This window comes from Megalops cyprinoides, chromosome 17 (genome assembly GCF_013368585.1).
Source record: "Megalops cyprinoides isolate fMegCyp1 chromosome 17, fMegCyp1.pri, whole genome shotgun sequence".
Classification (NCBI taxonomy): Eukaryota; Metazoa; Chordata; class Actinopteri; order Elopiformes; family Megalopidae; genus Megalops; species Megalops cyprinoides.
Window position 1 is genome coordinate 7,138,875 of NC_050599.1, and position 16,361 is coordinate 7,155,235.

Here is a 16,361-nt window from a genome sequence, read left to right on the forward strand (position 1 = left end):
GGTATGACTTTTACTTTCTGAAGCCAGGGTGTCCACCTTTGTTCTTTCCACCATTACATTCCCTGCACACTTGGTGCCTGGAGAAAATAGAGGGGTGCACTTGAAATCCATAGGGGGGGGGGGGGGGGGGGGGGGGGCACAAAATGTCATATCTTAAAACACAAATACTATGTAGACATCAGATATATGGAGACAACTGGGGGGTGCACTGAGGTCCGTCTGGGGGTGCAATGCTCCCCTAAGCACCCCCATAGCACAGACCCTGCCCACATAGCATTCTTACACACTAGTATATAGCTATAGCTCTAGCAACCCCCAGGATCATGCAATCGTAGGGTTTCTCTGTTGGGTTTCATTCCTTTAACTGCCAGGACCCTCCTGGAGGCTGAGCAGTAGAGCTGATCTGAATCTACCAGAGTTTTGTGGCTCATTACCACTAACCTCCCACCCTCACCCTGCATTGGCCAGCTTATACTGCATTGCTGGTCTCCTGGTCCACAAATGAGTAACAGTTTGAGCCTCAACACAAGTGTCCTGGCCCATGCCCAGTGCCACAGCTTTCCTTTCCTCTCATGTTTGAAGTCACCACTTTAAGTTCCCCTAACTTTCCTCATGCTTACCACACATTCCCAGCCATCACCCCCAACTCCCTTTAATCCTAACTGCTGCAAAAGGCTTAAACCCTGCTCTTATACCCGCCAGGCTAATTAGCCGGTCAATCAATGCCACATTCTCATGCTTACTCATGCTATGACTAATTAGCTGACCAATCAAAGCTCGGGTTGTTGCCACATACTCCTAAGTACTCATGGTGCTATCAAGCCACCACACACCTGCCACAAGCCTAGAATCTAAATCAGAAAAGCACTGAATGCCCAGAATGCACAAAAAATATACAAAAAATATAATATTTTATATACTTACTTTTATAAATATAAAAGTAAGTATATAAAATCAAGTTATGTGTCTTATTATTTATTTCCACCATTACCTTTCCATACAGATTTACTTCTGAATCTGAATCCAAAATTAGGCAGAGTTGTAGGAGCTTATAGCACCTGGCATTATGTCAGTGGGAGAATCAAGATATTCACCTCTTCCCAGGAGTCTGTGGTGGGACTCTGGCATGTGTTCAGCCTACTTAGTTAATTAGGCAGTTGATTCTTGCGATCCATTTGGAGGTTGTATTGTTTAATATTGTTAAACATGACAGTACCCAGTAAAATCATTTGTGAAATCTAAATTTCATTCCTATCGCCTGTGTCTTTATTCCTCCTCATGTCCTTACTGCTTGTGGTGAATCTTTTCATTCTCTCTCTCTCTCTCTCTTTCTCTGTCTCTCTCTCCAAGAGGTGCTCACTCCCTGCTCGCTATTTTCACTGAAGTGCCCCAAGGATCTGTTCTACATCCTCTTTTCTCTGTATACCTGTACCTTCTCTCTGAGTTCCCTCAGTGTTTCCTGTGGGCTCTCTTGTGGTTACTACGTCAGGCGAAGCAGTCTCTCTTTCCTGTTTTTCCCTTTTGATTCTGAGCTTTCCTGTCGTTGGTGTCATGGTGCAGCGTCCCACCTGGGATTTGAGCCTTGTGCCCTCTGATTGCAGCCCCAGTTCCAACCACTACGCCTGCCTGTCTGCTTACAGGCAAATACCACTTTAGACCACTAGGTGGAATTACTGAGCCTGTACTCTCAGACCGCCCATGTTCCATATTGTGTTTGCTGCTTTTATCTCATGCATTGTAAGTCAGGCTGGAGAAGAATGGTGTGTTTGGTAAGTTGCGTAAAAAAAAAAAATAAGAATAATCAGAATTAACAGTCATGCTGAATGGGTTCCATAGCAGTGCATTCAGAATAAATGTAATTATATTAACACATTCAGAGTAACAATGCTTTATGAGTGATGATAAATTGCACTGATGTTTTCTGGTCTTCTCAGTCTGTATATGGTACTCTAAGAGACTTAAACTATTAAATGATGGATTGGTGTTGAAGTTCCTCAGAACAGGCTTGCTCAAGAACACATGACCCCTGTTTGCACTATACACTTTATTGACGTTGTACAGCAAATACAGAAAGCAAATTCCACAGAGGCTTTCTATCAACTAGTCTGTCAATTCTATCTTTTGGAGCTAATCGCAGAAATGTTTCTCCAGGGTATAGCTAAAGTCAAACCTTTTTGACAATTGTCTGTTGCAATGTATGACTCTGAATTTGCCTCTTTATGCTGTGCTACTGTGTTTTCCCACTGGGAGTGACATTCTTTCCAACTGATTCTGCTGTAAATAATTATACAAGACCTACTGGTATGTTGACTTAAGTTGTGAAAAACAAGATGAAATGTGGATTCCATATGAGTCTTGAGTCCATATGAGAAGTTAAAAGGCTTTGACAGCTCGGCTTTGACAGCTATTCACAAAATAGAAAAAGCATAGATGAAAACATCTTTGATGCATTTTTTGAAAACACTGCAGTAATTCTGTAAGAAAAATTCAGTACCGAATGGACCTTACATTGTTCAGAGAGAATGATGGCATAGTTAATACTTGTTGCTCATATGTGGCACCAGATGGCGCAATTTAAAAAAAAAAAAAAACTAAGAGGCACTAGATTTTTTTCCTCTCAATGAATAAAAACAGATGGGAAGCCTACCAACTACCACAGAGACACATCAATGCATAAACGCAGGAAGATATTAAAAGGTGTATTATACTGCAGAACTGAGACAGAGACTCTGGCAGAAATTATTGAAAACATGGAAATTGTGATCCCTGGAATAAAACTCCAGATCATTAATAACCCATGCGTGCTGTGTATGTACTCGCTGAAGATTATTGATTTAAAAAATGATTTTATACATGCTCTAGCTGACACACTCAAGTACATATATACTGTACTGTATGTACTGGGGACTCAAGATTGCACATGAATGCCACAGTACTGTACCTTTAATCTGTTCTTTAAGGGAGGTACGTAAAAAGGATTTCTTTCCAGTTTGCTGGTGTTAAGATTGATTGAAGTTGATTTTATTATTTTCTTTTATTCCTTTTTCATTTTCATTTTAATGTGTACAGCTCAGTGCTGTGTGAACAGCTGTTTTTGTATGTGAGTGTTGTGCATGTTATACTGGGGCGGTTTCCATACTCCATGAATGACTGACTATCAGATTCTGCCTCACATACTCTCAAGTGCATACACAGTAACACACCATACTCAAAACATAACATCACTTGTGTGGCATATAAACAGCACATATGGTGAACGACAGCTCAGAAACCAAGTAGCATGCCCACTATGATTTACTCAAAACAGGATGAGAATGAATTCTCAACACAGGAAAGCAGAGGTCAGCAAAGGGAAAAATAGTAATTCAAAATATATGCTTTTACTGAAGTGCTGAGGTTTGACAGATACTTGAAAGTCAATAAAAATGTAGTTTATCATAGCAGGCAATTCAATTGAATGCAAGCAAGGATCAGACCCCTCTGACAGACTTGACTTAAAAGGACGCATGCATCATATCAGAAAACTTTCTGTATCTAGAACAGTTAGTTAAACTAATTATGCATTTAAATTTGAGCATTAATTTGTATTATGACTTTATGCAAAGGTCACAAATCAAAAGATACTGAAAAAACTCTCATCTCTTGAACTACACAAACACACTTCCTATAAGTCCTTTTGCAAAGGACTAAAAGGAGATCATTGTCAGAACAGCCCTATCAAACCTAATTTGAGATCATTTGAATTGAAAACCAGCATAAATACTCCAGGACATGGCTGGGAAACACTGCCATGAGAACAATGTGGACACATCCTATAGTATGTGGGGAAAAATATTTTCCTGTGTTTGGTTTAGAGGAAATTAAATTCTGATTGAAAAACTCCTTATGCTTGGCCCATTTCTCAGATTCTCATCTTCAGAAAAGCAGCCAGCGTGTCAGTCAGGGCTTGGGGGTGTAAGTCACAATAGCACGCTCTGTCTGTAAGGGTCTCTGTATTCTTTCTTCCTCTTTTCTCAGTAGAAACAGAGGAGATGTCGGAAAGCGAAATGTAAAGCATCTAAACACTAAAAGCACACGATTCGTTTCACCTGTCAGTGAGGGTTACGGAACAGATCCCCCAGGTCCCCCTGTTCTTTCCACTGTAGGCAGACCTCTCTCCTCCAGGTATCCTCCTACCCTGACTGTATCGCACATGCAGGGCTGGGGCAGGACTTGCAAGTGCCCTCCCCTCTTCCAGTGGACCGCGGGCTGGTTGTCCGAGTCGCTCTGGCTGGACTTGCTGAGTTGGCAGGAGGGCTTCAGCGCGCTGACCTCTCGGCGGAAGGACTTGCTGAAGGCGTAGTAGATGAAGGGGTTGTAGACGGTGGACGACTTGGCGAAGAGGCAGGGCAGCAGGGTGAGGAAAGGCGGAATGTTCTCGTTGGCGCAGAACACTGACCACACACTGACTGCCGCATAGGGCCCCCAGCTGACCACAAAACCAGCGCTGACCATTACAGACATCTGCAATGTAAGGAGGACAATGAGCTGTGTTATCCTTATACTTTTAATGAATGCAGATTTTGTAAATCCCAGTAAGGCTCTGTATCCACCTTATTATGACATAAGTATTGTGTTCTGAACAATGATTGTTAGGCTTTATGGTTTAACTGTTGCCTACGTTTATTTTCTGTACTGTAGTTTTGTACCTATGTCATTTTTTTCTTCTACGTTGTTGCTTGCTCATGTGAGTTTGATTTAATGTACCATTCCATGATCACTTCGATTGCTGTTCTGGATAATAATAATAATAATAAGAAGAAGAATACGAAGGACAAGAAGAAGAAGAAGAAGAAGATTTCTGTAAAATGGAAAAGGAAGTGCCTACCAGAGTGAGCCTCCGGGTGGTCTGGTTGGATATGGATATTGTCCTGTGGTGCTTTAAGGTGCGGTACACCTGATAGTGTGTGTAGGCAATCCTGGCGTAGCACAGCATCAGTGTGGACAAGGGGAGCAGGACACAGAGGGTGAAGAAGAGGAGCACAAAGGTCGACCTGTTCCAGGACTGATGGGAATTAGTCCAGGTGACGGAGCAGGCGGTGCCAAAAGGCTCAGGGCCGTAGCTCCCCCAACCAATCAGAGGGAACAGACACCACAGCAGGGAGTAGAGCCACACTGCCACGATTGCCCTCCAGACTCTTGTCCAGCTCGGGACCCTGCTGGCTTCAGATGCAACAGAGCATGAAGTTATGCAAAGGGTTGCAGGTCTTTTTATCTTTCTAAACGAACAGCGAGATTGAAAGTGTGGATCACTTCTGTTAGGTTTATCCTCCACTCAGATCTAATCAAAACCACTTACTTCTACATTCTACTCTATTCTACATTCTATGACAGTGTTGTGAATTATTAATATTATATCCTTACCTGGAATATGAGACATAGCTGTCGTGATCAGTCTCACCACTGCCATGATGGTGAGAGTCATGATGCTGGCGACTCCGAAGAGGAGGCCCATCAGGCCGTAGTAAATGCAGGAGGCCTCTCCCCCGAGCCAGCCATGGTTCCAGGCCGAGGCGATGGCCAGCGGGTACATGGTCACGGCTGCTCCCAGATCAGTGAAAGCCAGGTTCACGCTCAGGAGCTCCGGGGGCTTCAGACGGGAAGCCCTCTTTCGGGCGGCCACCAAAACTGCCCCGTTCCCCACGATGGTCATAACGGCTGTGCCAAAGACACAAGGAAGGCGTTTTTTAAGAGCCATGAGTGAATGAAATAGATGATCAGTTTACAAAATGCATGAAAACCAACATTACAAGTAAAGATGACAAAGTCAACTTTTCACTGCAAAACTGGTATAAGAAGTTTGGTTTCATTTAAAAATTCTATTTGCTGGCTGTCTGAAAGATAGGCCTACATATTAAATTAGCCTACGGTTCCCAGCATGCAAATGTTAAAAAATGCAGACTACAGAGGTGTTGCAGCCACAATATTGTTTTGGGAATGCCCTGCACAGGGTGTCTAGACCAGCACAACACTTGTTGTGTTGCTCCTTGTGTTGTTTTATTTTCCCAGTTCTGTTCTTTCTATTCTTACACACCTGTGTCTAATGGCTGCAGATGAACATGCCAAGAACTATATGCTATCCTGGAGGGCTCTTTCTCAGCGTGGTTTGAGTGCACGCTCAGACCATCCATACTTAAGCACACAAAACAGAACTCTGGAGCAGATTGTTTTGTTGTTGCCATGCTTAAGTATACTTGACATGAAGCATGTCATCAGTTTAATTGATGAATACAATAGTGCTTTCCACATAGCCCCTCAGAAAGAAGGGATTTAAGGGTACCCTTAAGGCTGGATTCTCCACAGGAAGAATATCCCTAATCAGCATGCATACCACCTGGCTGTGGAGGAGTTACTTCCAGTAGCATTATAAACACTTATCACAAGTATATCTAATTGTAAGCATGAAACTGCTGCTCTGGCACAAGTCGTCTCTGTTCGCAATGTCAGAGTGGTGGACAGAGACTTTCATTAGCTGAAAGTGTCAGACTCCAGTCAAGATATGCACTCTCGGCATCTGCTATTATTTGCTTAATTTCATAATAGTTCATTCAAATCAAAATGTAAGAATATTTGCCAAGTTACACAACAGGACTGAAACCAGTGTGTGGCAGCTATAAAAGCTGTGGAGATGCAAGGGATGCTGCTTGCATAAATCTAATTACTGAAATGTGACTAATTTAATCATTGAGAATTCTGAGGGATTACTGAAAAGGTCATTGTTCAGTGTAATCATGTTAAAGGTAAAATAAAAGGTCTAATATGTACACATCAATCTCAGATACAATCATCATGCCTGGGGATATTTATAGATAAAGCTCAGGGGTGAATATTGGCATTCATAAGGAGCCAGGAGGAGAATATTTATGGGTGTAGGCCTTAATATTTGTTTGATTTATTGACCAGTTTGTCAATAGGCATCACACAACACCCCTGACAGTAGAGAGGGGAAATGTCACTTTCATTTCCTGATTCATTTGTGCATGTTTATGAGGAAGTGATCTCACACAATCCAACCACCTGCTTGTCCCTGAAGGCTGGAGCTTATATAGTAGAGCTTTGTTGACTAATTACTTGGTAATTATATATGTCTTCAGGCGATTGCTTGGTTTTTGCTAAAACCAAAGCAAACAGAATGTGACCCCTTCCTACGATATTGCCAATGATTTAGACATAATAAAGACAAAAATAAAGATAATAAAGTAAAAACAGTTTTATTTAAAGTAAGACGGCAAAACATATTATTTCTAAAACTAACTTAAAAATAATTTGACAGTGTAATGATTTAGATTTTATACATAATTATCATTGGAAATAACTGTATTTACTGGATGCTATTTCCTATTGAATATGCTGTCATTTTGGTATGGAGTGTGTACCTGTTGCATTCATTAACTCACAAGACTTGAAGAAGCACTGCCCAAGGACTACTTTGCTGACCATGAGTCTGACTACAAGCCAAAAGTCATTATGCATTCTGAAGTCCGTGTAGCTACTGTCCCACCTCTTATCTAATCAAAAGACTGTTCTCCCTTTAACAGTGATTTTGTACTTCCCTCACATAGATATATAAGTGTCATGATTAAGTGATGTGACTGGAGTATGATGATATAATTCATTTTTTAAAGCTGGTGTGGTGGGCAGAGAAGAGGAGACCTTTACTGTAGTATATGCTGTAGTACAGCCTTAGTCTTTCATGTGAGACCTGACTTGATGTATTTCAGGTAAAAATGTCATTACATTGCTGTCATTTAGCAGATGCTCTAATCCAAAGTGATTTACCTGCAGTAGGTTACAGTTTTATCCATTTATACTACTGGATATACACTGAGGTGATTATGGATTAAGTACCTTTCCCAAGGATACAACAGAATTCCACTGCGGAATCGAACCAGAAACCTTTCAGTAATGAGCCCTGCTCCTTACCGCTACATCACACTGCTGCCCCAATGTCACCATTATTTGTCTTTTTTCAATGCCTCACATCATTTACTTTTATTTTTACATTTACTTTTCATATTCCCATAATATATTTTTGGATTTTTTATATACACAAAATTAATATAAATATAAATATAAATATATAAACTACAGTCTACTATATTCACTGGCAATACTATTTAATCCTACAGCATTAGTGTCCAGTTACCTAAATAATTTTATGTTGGATGCATGCAGTAACTGTTGACACACACAGATTACATAAAAGTAGAAAATCTGCACTTTACCCTGAATGTAGTATAGTATTAAATGCAGTCTAAATTATGACATGTAAATTAGTCTAAATAATGACATTGTAACTATAAATGATTAATTGCAATTAAATTAAGATGATTGAGTGATGATCTGTAGCTACTTACCAACAATCAGTAAAAATGCACCTGTTCCATAATCCACAATGGGAGACAATTTGGAGACGTACTTGGAGACACTATCAGTCATTTTCTTGCAAAGAATCAAAGCACACTGCAAGCACATCCAGCTCTGTACAGGATATAGGTACAAAAAAACAATTCCTTTTCATATTCTCTGTGTCTGACACCATCTCCAGGAAGGTATCATCCCAGCATAATCCTTACCATGAACTGTTTTTATTGGCTACTGACAGGAAAAGCGCCTCCACCTCACGAGGCCTCTGAAAACTGCCGTCCCTACTGCCTGGTAACTGCGAGGGAGCTGTCCACTATATGTTCAAGATCCAACCCACACAGATGCACACATTTTTTCAGCACAGCTCAAAATGAGATGTAACTTGTGATTGCATTTTTAATATTTTATTTTGATGAACATGGAGAACTTTGCAGTCACTGTTGGGAACTCTATTGTGTATTATTAAATTAAGCACTTAAAAGAGATGCTGGACACTGGAATCCCAATTGTGTTCTTTTGTAGTTTCAGTTCAATGCAGTTTCAAGTGAAACTTTTATGGCCTTTTATGGACTGCTATGCTAATAGTAATTGTTTGCATAATTATATGCTTTACATTACAAATCTTAGCAACTTGGTTGTTAATGTCACACTAATTACGACTGCGTTGAACCCACACTTTCAGTGCTGCATCTTTTCCCTTTGTAGTGCACGTTCAGTCCTGTGTGCAAACAGCAACTAAATGATAGATATCAAAGAATTTGAAAAGTGTAATGCTACACTGCTGGACTTTATCTTTACACTATCAAAGCAGGCGACCAGCATGCTGGATTATTGTCGTACCATCAGTGCCTGCAACGTGAAGAGAAAGTGTTTCACACCAGCGCCACAGAAACGGAGCTGTTCCTGTTTTCTACTTTGCTTTGATCCACGATCTCAGCCTCTTCAAGGGTTACCACCCACGGGCAGGCGAGTTAACCTGCAAGAAATGGAAAGCGATATTTGCGATTGGTATCTCGCAAGGTCTTTGAAACCACAGAAAGTCTTGCTGAGTGAGGTGATGAGCTGACGATCAGGATTCTGCTTCTTTGCTGTGCTAATGAGCCTTTTCCTGTCCGACAACTTCCCTCTCCGCAAATGCGCATCATGCACCACACCTGCCCATATGCATTCTCAGAGGTGTTCAGAAACAATCACTAACAGAGATACCCTGCCCAGGGCTGGATGGCATACATGGGCAGGACTTGTTTGGTCAGATTTTTTCACAATACCAGTGTTTATTCTTCCTCATCACACCCGGGATTCCCTTGGCAGCAGTAATACTTTAACTCAGAGCACTGTCCTGGCTAAATAAATAAAATGGACGAATGACTTCAGCTCATAAATTTATTTAGCTGACCGTGTTCACTGATGTAAGACCTTTGAAAAAAGGTCCTTTCATGCCGCAGCACAGGGCGTAGAAATATCAAGCATGCATATTCATGTTCATGTTTACAGCATTTATAATGACTGATACAATGATTCATAAATTCATGATGTGTTTTTCTTTTTATTTTTCAGAGAAGTACGTTTTGATTCCCTTCAAATGAATTACCAGAAAATTACACATAGCCTCACTGACATCTGTACTGCAACAAAAACATACAAGTAAATGTGACCAGAAATATGATACATAGTTTACTCTGCAAACTTTTAAAATAGTGTGGGAAAAGAAAGCTACACATGTGACCCATTGAAAACCCAGTGATATCACGGTTATGCCAATTGGTAAAACTCATTGGGTGGAGATGCAGATAACATCCATACTGTACTGTCTCCGCCAGATGTCGTACGTTGACGTTTGTGTACACCTGAAGGCAGCGTCCATGCCAGCAGAAACATGTACAGTGAACAAGCTTAAAATTCCACAGCTTGGTTTTTGAGAAGGCTGTTGACAGCTGATAAGCTGTGTGGGGATCAGTAACGTAAAACGCTTTCACAGGAGTCATGAGGAGAGAGTGTGGGTCAACACAGAAAATGAGATATCTCTAGTGAAAAGGAAACAGCACATGATTTCTCAAGTAGTACATTTCACAGAAACCGTAACTTTGCTATTACAGACGGTTTTGAGAGTTTTGTGAGAACTGTCGTTAAATTCTCATTGCACTCTCACAGCGAAATGTAGGACATTGTAGAATGTAGGGCAGGTGCGTCGCTCTAAAATCATAAATAACCACGACCCTTCGCAATTATTATTATTATTCAAGGAAATACCGGTCATTTATGACCTCACCCCCGAAAAGCCACCGCCCACTATTTCTTCCCTTTTCCTATTGGTCGAGCAGGCTGTCAATCAGGAGACTTCCGATAAGAATCTATTTTGAGGAAGTTGAGAAATGTTGAAGTCGAGAGCGAAAGTTCTTGTATAACGTCTAGCCCGTTTGCTTTGCTAAAGGCGTTAAATTCGCAATTATTGTATGCACTGGGTTTTATGGGGGGCCTTTGATTTCAGCGTCTATAGCGTCGAATGGTAAGTAACTGCAAGGAGGTTTACAACCCACCTTGGTTACCTGAGCTTTATACATAGTAGGAACTAACGTCTAGCTAGCTAGCTAACTGTGATCAGCAACGATCCTCGCATTTGAACAAGTCCATACCTTTATACCCACTTAACTTTGGATTCATGGACCTCTTCAACCTGTATTAGAAATATGCGTGCAAATAGGCCTGTCGATCTAAGATCATTTGAACATGGCGACTTGCAGCGCAGTTAGTTACAGTTGCTACTGTAATGCCGCGAAGTGATGTTTTGTCTGCTAGCTAGTTAGTGCTAGCCATATAATTGAAGGTTCTGTGTGAAGTTTTGTAAGCATGACATGATATATGTAGCTTGTCATCTAGCTGTGTTTGGGTTGACTGTAGCATATAGCAAATAGACACTTGCCCTGAAAACAGTCACCTAACAGTATTAAAAGATATGGCAAGTGCGTTACACTTGGCTAGTTAGTCATCGCAGTCCTGGCATTTGTTAGTTTCTTTAATCTGTGGAATGCGTCAGATTTCATGCTCATTTGGTCATCTGAAGACTGTTCCAGTCTTGTGTCTCTTGCGTTTGAATTCGTTAGCTTCTCTAAATTGGAAAACCAAATGCTGCAGCCAAAATGTAATTTGGAGAATGCTCTCCGTGTAATCCTTCACAGAGGGGTCTTTGTACACTAGTCCTGTCAGTATTCTACTTCAGCGCAAGCTTGATAGGCTTAATTTTTTTCCATTTACAGAGATGAATAGACAACACATGGCAGATCAAGCTAGCTCAAAGCTTTAGCGCTGGCGAGTATAAGCCTGTCAGCACTGATCTGGCCGTGTCCCTGTATGACAGCTCGACACCATTAGAGTAAAAGCAGCAACGTATCGCCCTGTCAGAATTGTGTTCGTACATGACTGGGTGAGGTAAGAGCAGATTTTCCCATGTTCCTTTACGCTATTCACCTTATTGAATTCTCAGCAGAAGTTCAGAACATTTGCAAAAGGGAACATTGTGAAATAATGTGCTTTTTTGAACTGAAAGCCAGTCTGTCCCAGATTTACTTTTCAGCTCACAAACCCAGGAAAGCTCAGCTGGAGTGCAAAATAAATCATTATAAATAATTAATTATTGACATTTTCTATTCGTTTCCATGTAATTGTATGCAAAGTGGTCTACCAGGTATTCACCATAGTGGTCATTATAGTAATGTAAATGTGTCAAGTGTGAACAGAAGAGCCAGCTCTCGATGTTGTGATTTTTTCCTATTATTCTCTTTTTAGGTTAGGTAAAAATGAAGCATCATAAAGTCATTTATACTCATAATTTAAAGTAATTACTGAAACAATTTCTGAATATTTGTGTTTGACTTTTTTATCTTACTTGTTTTCAGCAGGGGTAAGGTGAAACAGCGAGGACAGTAAGTTCCACACACTTGCTCCAGGATGTTACTCAGAGGTCTGCTGTTTGTCCTGGCTGGTTTTTGGGGTTTTGTTGCCTGCGATCAGGCAGGAAATGCAACCGCGTCTGAGAACCCCACTGGCCCTCTCCCATTGCTGCTGGTTTCCTTTGATGGCTTCCGGGCAGATTATCTGAAAAAATACACCTTTCCCAACTTGCAGAAGTTCTTTTCAGATGGCGTTCTGGTTGATCACCTGACCAACGTCTTCATCACCAAGACCTTCCCCAACCACTACAGCCTGGTGACAGGGCTGTACGCAGAAAGCCACGGCATTCTAGCCAGCTTCATGTATGACCCGGAAACCAAGAAGAGGTTCTCCATCGAAAACGACACGGACCCCTTTTGGTGGAACGAGGCCACCCCCATCTGGGTGTCGGCGCAGAATTCCGGGTACAAGACGGCCAGCGCCATGTGGCCCGGGACGGACATAAAGATCCAAAACAGAACTTCCACCTTCTTCCTGAAGTATGACCCCCTGGTGACATTTCAGGAGCGGGTCACAAATCTGACCAAGTGGCTGACCCAGGACCAGTCAGTCAAGTTTGCAACGCTGTACTGGGAGGAGCCCGACCGGGCGGGCCATATGTACGGGCCGGACAACGTCACGGAGATGGGCCGGGTCCTGAGGGAGGTGGACGACAACGTGGGCTTTCTGGTGGACGCGCTGAGCAAGGCAGGGCTGTGGGACAAGATCAACGTCATTGTGACCAGCGACCACGGGATGGTCCAGTGCTCCCAGGATCGACTGATCCTACTGGACAGCTGCCTCGACGCCAGGAACTACACTGTGGTGGACCTCACGCCTGTGGCCGCTATCATCCCTATTAGCAGTGAGTACAGATAGAAGTCATCCATAACAGCCTTAGCACAGCTGCTGTGAGCCCTGCTCTCACTGCACCTCCCCACAGACAGAGAAGGTCTGAACACAGAAAGGAGATGCGTTCAACAGCTAATGTCAGAATCAGATTGTAACCTCGTTGAAAAAGCTAATGAGAAGGAATCTTATGAGACTCTCAATGAAAGAACTAATGGAAATTTTACATTTAGTTGGACGTGGCCTGACTGTTTTAATCCAGATACAATATAAATTAAATATCCTAATGAGAGCTCATGTCCTGTTTTTGTGTTTTCAGTTTTTAACTGTGGTCCACTGACCACGTGCCACCTCTATAAATAACACGGTGTCTTGGTATAATAGCAGTGTTAATAGACTGCTTGGTTGTCCTATGAATCTTTCAGTGGTGTGCCTCAGAGTCCATAAATGTGTGCAGTCATCATCTAGTGGTGTACTTCATCACTTTATTTTTCTGTAGTGTTTTACTTATACTACTAGCGCTGTGCAGCCATATATGGATTTTGTTGAGAATATGTCTGGAGTGAGTGTACAGTGAGTGCCTCACTGTACAGTGTAGACTCCCCCCACACACATAATAACACACATGAACGGAGTGTTTAGTAAAGATTTAAATGTAAAAGAGTTAAGATTTAAATGTTTGACAGTATTTGTGGTGCTATACCCTGATGTTTGAAAGTTTACCCAGCACCGTAACGCAAACACGCGAGCCCCCCCCAATCTTGTCATAAACTCTTTTATAACCATGAAACTGACCACTGCCCTCCCTTTGCTGGTATTGGTATACCTTGCACAAGGTTATTTGTCTAAAAATGCTGTCTTCATTGCTACAAATTAATATCCATTGTTGTTTCTAACATTTAAGTTCTATGTAGTGACCTGTGATGCTAAAAGTATGCATACCTACGTAAGATAACATATTGCACTGGAAGTAAGGCATTGCTCACATTGAATCAAATAGCGTGGACCTGGTTTGTCTGTTTGCAGATGCAACACGTGTGTACAATGCCCTGAAGAACTGCCACCCTCATATGAAAGCTTACCTGAAAGAGGAGATGCCTGATAGGCTGCATTACAAAAACAACGAGCGGATCCAGCCAATCATGTTGGTCGCAGATGAAGGCTGGACCATTGTCCAGCATGGGAAGCTTCCACGTTGTAAGCCCATTTAAACCACTTGAACAGGCCATCTTATTATACATTAATATTGTTACTACCTATTTATGTGTATGTTTACTTATTTGGCAGATGCAGAAATGAAATAGTGTAACCCTAACTCTAACCCTGTATGGCAAGAGACACTTAATGCTTATCACTGGAGAAACAAGAATGTCAATACAAAAGTGTAACATTCAGCAGGCATCGGGTTGGAAAAAGTGCTAAAATAAAAATATGCAGAAGAAAAAATACAGTGCTTAATGAGTGTCACTAAGAGCAATACATTTACCTCGTCCCAATATGAACACAAAGCCATAATAATGGTGTGATTGAGTAATAGTTTCCCATTCAGGTAGAATCTTGTTTTAATGTGGATACTTTTGGGTGGCAGCAAAGCCACTGTTTAATTTTTTTACTTTGTTTCTGCTTTGCAGTTGGTGACCATGGATATGACAACTCCTTACCCAGCATGCATCCCTTCCTAGCCGCCCACGGCCCAGCCTTTCACAAGGGGAAGAGGTTTTCCACCTTCAGCAGCGTAGACGTGTACCCTCTGATGTGCCATCTCCTGGGGCTCCGAGAGATGCCCAACAACGGCAGCTTCACCCACACCCGCTGCCTCCTGGCCAGCGAGAACTGCATGGACCTCCCCCAGGTCATAGGCATCGTGCTCGGGGCCCTGATGACCCTCAGCACCCTCACCTGCCTTATGGTCTTCCTAAAGAACCGCGCCATGGCCTCGTCCCGCCCCTTTGCCCGGCTGGAGCTGCAGGAGGACGATGATGACGACCCATTGATAGACTGAGAGGGTGCAAGTCTCTGAGCTCATCTGTTGGAGCAGAAGGAAGATCATCTTACCCCCCCCCCCCCCCCCCACCACAAAACCGACTGACCCCAGACTGCTGTGCATCCAACCCAATCGGCTTTGATAGGAAATGACATCATAGTTATAGCTATAAAAGTTACCATCTATATCCAGCTCATCCAAAACCAAGAGTACATTTTTAAACTTAAGTTGTAAAGTACAGATGTTTGATGGCAGTAATTTAGCTGCAGAAATCTTTTGCCAGAAGGGTCTGGGACTTGTTGCAAAGCCACCATTATTCAGGCATTATTGATGCTGCTGCTGATCTTGGCCTGATCAATCCTAGACATCTGTATGAACGGGGTAAAGGAGACCGTGGAGGAAAGCAACGCTACAGATCTTAAAGATTCCCTTCTGAACGTACTGCCACGCCGCATTGGAACTGAAGGCAAGTGGAGATCTGCATGAAAGGATGTTCTCTGAGGCACCCCATTGTGGGCCAGTCAGAGCACACGGACAGGTCGGGGAGCTGGGACCCATATGATTTCTCTAGCTTTGTTTTTAGTTATAATCTGGCTGCTTTTCCCTCTCAGATTGATAAAAGGGTGGAAGATTTAAGAGAATGAGTGATGCAGTCAGTTTAACTGTGCATATACTGCCGAAGGAAGAAACTGTTTTTTTTTTTCCCCTGGAAGTGTTTTTCCTCAGAAGATCACAGATATTTATCAGCTGCATTTTAGCACAGTTGTAAAAAATCTGGTTGTATTGAGTTCCTTACATAAGCACTCCATTCTTAGTTTCGATCGAAATACATTGGAATTTTTAAATACCTAAATGAGTGGCCAGCAGTCGGATTGCAGCTTTTTTCTGTGAACGTGTCTTACAGCTTTTCTATAAAGAATACACAGTGTTGCCCTGAAGTCACACCAATAGGAATTTTTAAATAAATACAACAGAATTACATTTTGGAATTGATGCCCATGTAGGTCAGCCAGTCACAACCAATGAGGAAAGTGGTACACCCATCATCTCTGTACCACTTCTCTCATTGAATAATACATGATGTCTGAACCATTTCCATCATTGTTCTTCCCGCAATTCTATGATCCAGTTGGTTCCTGGCTTTCGTCTGTTGAATTCTGCCACTACAGATTAATATGAAGCGCCACCTCGTCGG

The 16,361-nt window shown here is 42.1% G+C and overlaps 2 protein-coding genes across 4 annotated transcripts; one reads left to right on the forward strand and one right to left on the reverse strand.

Moving 5' to 3' along the window:
- Window positions 1-4,101: 4,101 nt before the first annotated feature.
- Window positions 4,102-8,478, reverse strand: LOC118792384 (opsin-5-like). Its single transcript, XM_036550222.1, has 4 exons — window positions 8,397-8,478; window positions 5,404-5,697; window positions 4,868-5,202; window positions 4,102-4,503 (listed from the first exon to the last, which is right to left on the reverse strand). The coding sequence occupies exons 1-4, from the start codon at window positions 8,476-8,478 to the stop codon at window positions 4,102-4,104; spliced, it is 1,113 nt and encodes a 370-aa protein (XP_036406115.1).
- A 2,281-nt stretch (window positions 8,479-10,759) lies between these two features.
- Window positions 10,760-15,245, forward strand: enpp4 (ectonucleotide pyrophosphatase/phosphodiesterase 4). 3 transcript variants are annotated; one of them, XM_036549738.1, is made up of 5 exons: window positions 10,760-10,912; window positions 11,661-11,832; window positions 12,300-13,198; window positions 14,209-14,379; window positions 14,814-15,245. In XM_036549738.1, exons 3-5 carry the CDS (start codon window positions 12,352-12,354, stop codon window positions 15,182-15,184), a joined length of 1,389 nt encoding a protein of 462 aa, XP_036405631.1. In that variant the 5' UTR covers window positions 10,760-10,912; window positions 11,661-11,832; window positions 12,300-12,351; the 3' UTR covers window positions 15,185-15,245. The 3 variants fall into 3 exon arrangements, with proteins under 3 accessions (XP_036405631.1, XP_036405629.1, XP_036405632.1); XM_036549736.1 differs by lacking the exon at window positions 11,661-11,832; XM_036549739.1 differs by lacking the exon at window positions 11,661-11,832 and having other exon boundaries at window positions 12,303-13,198.
- The last annotated feature ends 1,116 nt before the right edge of the window (window positions 15,246-16,361 follow it).